Raw genomic sequence first — 6,929 nt, 5'->3', positions numbered from 1 at the left:
GCCAGATGTGTTGGCATGCAAACAGATGTGGAGAGGCCTGAGACAACTCTTGCTGCCATATTGTCAGCTTCTCCCTCTGGGAATAGGTAATTTTTTTCTTTTGCTTGCTGGGGCTGGCCCATTCCCCGTCTCTAGGATGCTTTTGGTCTTTCACAGACAGGAAATGCCAAGCACCTGGCCATAGAGATGCTGGGAGGCTAAAGCCAGCAGCTGAGCTCTGCCCAAACACTGCTGCTCATGATGCTCTCAGGAAATGACTGCTCCCTCCTCAGAGCAGCAGCAGCTCTTTGGATGCACTCACTGAGCCCACAACTTTTCCTGACAGCTTTTTTTTTTCCCACACTAGCAACACATGGAACACATTGTCCAAGCAAGAGTTCCCAGTGTTGCATGTGCCTGCCATGAAATGTGGTGGCAAAAGGGGATACATGCACACCGGCATCCACTGCATGTTCCCCTGCACACATTTCTGTTGTGTGACATGAGGACCACACATCCTCAATGCTGCCATGTCACTTGCACAGGGATGATCTTCCTTCCCCATGGCAGAAATTCCATCTTCTTCAGCTGCCCCCAGAGCTGCAGGGACTGAAAAAGAGCAGAATACGCTTTGGGAGATTCCCTTGGGAGGAATAGGGATCCTCTGTGCTTGTTGTCCTCCCACCAGCTGCACCTTATGGTCTCCTTCATACACTGCCACACCAGCTGCTTTGTCTGCATGGGCAGAACAAGCATGGCCCAGCCCTATGCAAGAGCTTCTCCACCAGCTGGGGCACTCCAGTTCTCCCCACATTTTCAGGATTGCGTGGAGCAGGTGCTCGGCAGACAGAGTCCTGTAGGGCTGTGCCTTTCTCTGAATCATGAAAATGATGGATCAGAGTTAAATGTGCCCCTGGGAGTCTCATATGGCTCTGCAGGGTTACAGCACATGAGCCCTGCCAGTGCAGAAGCAACTCCCAGCCTTTGTTCCACACTGGAAGATCCACCAGATGTGGCAGCAGCTGAGCTCCACATACATGCTGGGCACTGATACTGGCATAGTTACCTCTGTGCGGATGGATCTGGAGGTAGTAAGGTGCTAAAAGTGCCAGGCTTGTGTCTACACCTGGAATACCTTCCTAGGATGATGACTGATCTGCAGGAGGCTCTGTGGACCTTGAAGGCACTGATTCCCAGAAGAAAGCTAAGTAGAAAGAAAGCACTGCTCACCGAAAGTATGCTGACCTGGAAGGCACTGATGCCAGAAAGGATGCTGACTTGGAAGGCACTGATTGCCACTGGAATGCTGGAGATGCCAACCTGGAAAGTACTGATTCCCAGGAGGATGCTAACCTGGAAGACAGTGATGCCTGAGAGGATGCCAGCCTGGAAGGTGCCAATCCCCAGGGGTTTGCTGACCTGAAAGGCATCATTTATCCAGGATATGGTGCTTTTTCCCCTACTCCAGAGCACTTTTTTCAGCTCCCCACTTATGCTGGGCACCAGCTGAGCCAGGGACTACTCCAAGGACTTGGAGTCAGGCAGGCATCTATGGCTGGCAGCAGAGAGCGTGGCGAGCTGCCTGCAGGAAGCTGAGCCAGCACCACCTCTCAAGATTTCCCTCCTCCTCCTCGGAACTCCCCACAGGGCGTGGGAGCCGCAGCTCGTCTATAGGCGAGGGGAAAGGTGGCCCCTAACTACTGCCAAGACAATCCGAAGCCCCGTCTTTGTGCAGGCAAGAGAGATACGCAGACCCTGTTTTCCCACTAGATGGCAAACATTGCCTTCAAAACAGCCTTTGGAGGAATTACGTCTGTCCTTGTGAGAGGAGACTGAGAAACACCTTGGGGCAAAGCCCTGGAGAGGAAGGGCATGAGGCTGCTTCGGAGCGGGGCTGGGGGCGGCACGGACCCCGGCATGCTCCTCATCTTGCTTTTTCTGTAATTGGTTAAGGTTTTTTCCTGTCCCACCTGCCTGTTTTCTCCCTGGTGCTGGAAAACCCATCTCTGGCCCTGTGCTGGTGGGACTGAGCACCCTGAGCATGCAAGAGAGGCATCTGGTTAACCTTGGGTAGCACCTTGAACTTCCACAGCTACAGACTGAAGCCAAGAAGCTTTGCTAGGAATTAATTACACTGTGGTTTGCAAACCAAATGTGTGCTCATTCCTCCTTGCAAGCCCCTGTGTCCACAGGCAAGTCATTATGCTGGTGTAAATAAAGGAGGCAGGGATGAAGGTTGTGCATGTGGATGTGCACACTCGTCTAAGGTCTTCTGCCAGATCTGATGTGTTTTCAATCTTGTGTGCTTTTGTTTGAATTCTGACCCATATTTTCCTGTAGTCTCTGTATTAACCGCGTGCAGACGTTTCCCGAGTGTTTGCTGCTGGCCCTGGCACTGCTGAAATACTGTTTTGCAGTTAAACGTGATGTGTCATAGCTAATGAAGGCGCTAACTGTGGATGGTAAATGTTTAATATGGACAAATCAAGCCAATTAGGCAATGTCAAGAGAAAAGTGTGTCATCTCAGCTGTGTCTGTCCTGTGTGAAGGAGGGGATCTGTGGAAGGATAAAACCCCAGCTGCTGTGAGATCAGCAGCTTCTGACACCATTCAAGGGTAAAGACACGGGATACAGGTCTACCTGCAGACCCACCCCAGTCCAACATGTAGGAGGACGAAAACAGTCTCTTCAGAGGAGGATTTTGTTTCTGAAATGAAGATCTCTGGTTGGCTGGAGGGGATGGGCAGCCATCTCCGGTGCAGAGCTGCAGAATGAGAAGTAAAACATCCCACTCAAAGGACTCCTTGGAGACCCGCTGTGGGACTCGGCCATTCACAGCATGCTGCCTGCTTTTGTGGCAAGCCTGTGGCCCCATAGCTCAGCAGTGCTGAGGAGCATCAGAGAACCCCAACAGTGGGGTTCCCAATGGCAGCCCCCCACCAAGCATTAATTCACTAATGGCAGCAGCTGTATTCCCTCCACAAAGTGATGCAGAGCTCTGCTCCTTGCAGCTTCCTCTGCACTCACTGCCTCAGTTTCCTACCTGGGCGCATTGTTTAGTATCATTTACACTTGGGTGAGAAGGGTCCTTCAGGTGTTCCGGCCACTTCCTTCAGGAAGAAGTTATTGCCTCTTCTTCCATGAGGTCTGGGAAGTCCATCACAAGGCTATTTATAGTCATACTGAAAAATGTGGAAAATGAAATGAAGAGAGTGTCAGGGGAACAGAAACTGAGGGAGCTGTCAAGAGCCAGTCCACAGTTCGTGGCTCAGGGCAGCAAACCAGTGACCCATCATGACAGCCACTGATCCACAAGCCGAGCAGGTAGAAAGCCCTTCTGGCCATTTCCAGGTGGGCTCCCTGCCAGCCCTTGTGTTGGTATGTGCTGATGCCTAGGGACATGGGATCAGGGCAGAAGCAGTGACAACATGGGTGGTGTGGGCTGTGGTGCATCCCTGTGGTTTGAGGCTTCCCCATCTCTTTGCCAAACTCACAGCCTCTGAAGGCAGCGGAGCAGCAGTTAAGCACAGACATAGCTACTTCTCTTCTAAGCTGATATTTACAGATGCAGGAGGGTTTGACCCCCACTCTTGGCCTGAGGACACCAAGGGATGGACAAGTCCCCCTACATGAGGATGTCATATCTTTGCCTTGATGTGTCTCTGATTCCAGTTTTCCAGTCCAGGTCCTGGGAGCAGTTCTGGTTCTTCCCTGTAGGTTCAAGGTTCTGGGGGTGTTTTTCACCAAGCAGTTGCTTCCTGCCTCTGCATGGCATCTCAAATTGGTGACAGCCTGCCATGGGCAGCAGCCACCCTCCTACCCCTCCAGCTTACTTTAGGGCCCATCTCAGATGCCTAGAGGCTGAACCCCGCTTCCATGTCAGTGCTGAGTAGTCTCAAGATAACCAGCAAGACAGGGATTCTGGAGCAAACTGAAAACCATGTCCTCTCCTACCTGCAGCAGGGTGACTCCATTCACATCCCTCAGCTAGTGCTGTGAAGTAAAAACATCCTCTAAGCATGAAGCAGACAATGCTTCAGAAATTCTGACAGAGTTGCACTGAGCTACTCTGGGCAAGGACCTGCACCTCTCTCCCAGAGGCTTTTCCCAGGGTCTTGGCCACGTGCATGATGGGGGCAGTGTTGGCAGAGTCACAGGGGCTGTGCTGGGGCTGTTGGGGACTGCGGGGCTGGGCATCCCCTTTGTGCTGTTTCAGGGCCAGATCTCCCAGCAGGGGGTGGATAAGAGGCATGAGCAAGCAAGGTAGCTGAAGGATCTGGGGAAATGCTTTTGCTGTGTGCAGAGTTGAAGGATGAACCTCTCTACACCCATCTGGCCTCGCCCTTCAGGGAGATAAAGGTAGTAATACACCATGACACACCAAGAGCGTTATCAGAAACACAGTGCAGAAACAAATACCCAGGACTGCATAGAGAGGAGCAGGGACCCTCCAGTTACATCCATGCTAGGAAATCAGCTCTGTCAAGGACTGCTTCCTGGTCAGGAATGATGCCCACCCTTGGGGTCAGGCTACCTAACCTGAGCCAAAACCTACCAGAAATTATTCTTGGGCTGTTCCAGCACAATGGGACGTTTGCTTCAGTTGCTGTTACCTAGGCAACCCTGATACCCTGCAGTAGGTGTCACTATGTTTTCAGGGGCACTGGGGCAGTCGAGAAGTTCAGACTCCTGCCTGTAGCCTGGCTAAAGAGAACATTGAATTCAAGGACCCATATCCAAGGGTGGATAAAAATACCCCTCGTGAGGCCACATCTGGAGTATTGTGTCCAGTTCTGTCCTCCTCAGGACAAGAGGGACATGGAGCTCCCGGTCTGGGTCCAGTGAAGGGCAACAAAGATGATTAAGGGACTGGAGCACCTCACTTACGAGGAAAGGCTGAGAGAGGTTGTGGATTCTTCCCCACTGTGGGTATTCAGGAACTGTCTGGACACAATGCTGAGCCATGTGCTCTAGGGCGGCCTTGCTTCAGTAAGGAGGTTGGACCACTGGACCCATTGTGGTCCCTTCCAAACAAACTGATTCTGTGATTCTGTGAAATGGAAGGAAGCATGCTACAATTTATTTGCCACCATTGCCAGGATGGCAGCTTGCTGCGGCCTGACAGGAGGGGAAGCCAGCAGAAATTGAAGCCTCAGATAAAGGAAAAGGAAGAAGTTGGTGTTGTTAGTGGCTCAGATCCTGCAATGTGTCAGAGGGCTCTGCTTCCTGCGGGATTTTGACCATTTGTTTATTCTTATTGCATAAGCATAGGAACTTGGCTCTGCTCCAGAGCCCAGTTCTCCAGGCAATAAACTCTTTCTCTACCTTTTTGCATCACCATCCTTTGAAAGCCGCAGTTCCTAAACTGTGGCCTGAGGATCCATGGTGAAGACTCAACAGATGATCTACAGATCTTCTTCACCTCTGCAGTGCTTCCTATCCTGCAGGACTGGAAGCCCATAAAGAGTTACAAGTGGGATCTGATTCCCAGAGGAAGGGTACCTGAAAGGTCATGCTTTCATTCCTTCAGGAAGGTAGCCACTTCAAAGAAAAAAAAACAGAAAGGATCTGCCACCTTCACTGGGACATCAGCTGCAAAGGGAAGTGCAAATTCCCTTTTTAGGGAATCCGTATACCCTTCCTCAAAGCTCAGAAAGGCAATCCGTATACCCTTCCTCAAAGCTCAGAAAGTAAGAAAAAGCAAAAAAAAACAAACAAGGAAGATGGTTGCTGGGATGATGGGCAGCAGCAAAAACCCTATGAGACACAAGAAGGGAATGCTGCCCACCCAGGTGTCAGGTCCCATTCCTGTCACACCAAGGGAAGCCTCTTGATAAGTCTAGGATCTGGACTTAAAGTGTCTCACATCTCTCCTGTGCTGCTCAGCTGTGCCAAGAGTAGCAAGGAGACAACACAACCCCATTACCCTTCTGCTTGTAGCTCGTGGCAGGAGTTACAAAGTACCTCTCCAGCCACACAATCCATCAGGAGCAAAGGTCAAATTGGTATTGGTAATGCAAGAAGAGAGAGGGCAAGATTGAGATATTGTCCCTGCAAGGATATGAGCTTGCACGGTACCACTGTATTTACACAAATGTACCCAGGGCAGTGTAATCTGTAAACCTGATCAGACTGCAAAAAAGGGGATAAGGCGCCAAGTTCTCCCTTGATTATTTAGATTTACTTTCACTTCTTGTTTCCTTGAAGAGAAGTACCAGGCTCTGTTTGTGTATCTTGTACCCAATAAAGATATTGGAAGCCCTTTAATCTACTGTTGCATAATCAGCAACTTATTTCACTGCAGAGGTAAACAGTGCTGGTGTGAGACATTACCTGTGCATGGCTCAGAACTCACTAGACAAACTTCCACGTTTAGCTGGAAAGTATTCACTGGCATGCACTTGGGGCAGGCTAGCCTTGCTGCAAACCAGGTGGCTTTCAGTGGCTTTGCACAGGTACAGTATGCCATGCACAGACTTGTGACAACTGTCCAAGTACACTAGGAGAATGGGATGTATTTTTATGGTGCCAGGAGGGATGAACCCAGTGAATGGCAGTAGGAAACATGTCTGGAACACTGATGTGGTGTCAGCTCTGAATTGACACTGGTTTACGTGTACCAAAATCGGACCTTGAAAAAGAGTAGCAGAGAACCACTCGGATGGAGAGCTTGGTTTCCTCCCATGCTTGCTGTGTCCTGTGCAAGCTCTTTTACCATAAGCAGCAGGTCATGTGGATGTTGCCCATGCTCAGCTCCCTCTGCCTCCCTGCAACCACTGCTGCTGGTGGTGGAGGTTTGGGAAATGCTTTTTCTTCACTCTGTGTTTGTGTGAAACAGGTTTGTGGTCCCATCACATCACAGACTTCTTGAGATTGTGTCTCTAGCAAAGACAAGCATTACATGACAAAAGCAGGGCTCCCCTGGCCTGGAGGATTGTAGTAGTGTTTA

General features: G+C 50.5%; 1 protein-coding gene across 1 annotated transcript in view; it reads right to left on the bottom strand.

The window, feature by feature from the left end:
• Positions 1-6,929, bottom strand: part of LOC103807892 (C-C motif chemokine 19-like) — a 22,649-nt gene that overhangs the window by 1,775 nt on the left and 13,945 nt on the right. Inside the window, exon 4 of the mRNA XM_009080640.1 lies at positions 1,210-1,398. Within this exon, the coding sequence (XP_009078888.1) occupies positions 1,210-1,398 (189 nt within the window). The remainder of the gene's footprint in view (positions 1-1,209; positions 1,399-6,929) is intronic.

The sequence above is a fragment of the Acanthisitta chloris genome, unplaced genomic scaffold (genome assembly GCF_000695815.1).
Source record: "Acanthisitta chloris isolate BGI_N310 unplaced genomic scaffold, ASM69581v1 scaffold8658, whole genome shotgun sequence".
Taxonomy (NCBI): Eukaryota; Metazoa; Chordata; class Aves; order Passeriformes; family Acanthisittidae; genus Acanthisitta; species Acanthisitta chloris.
This window is presented reverse-complemented; position numbering and strand designations above follow the sequence as displayed.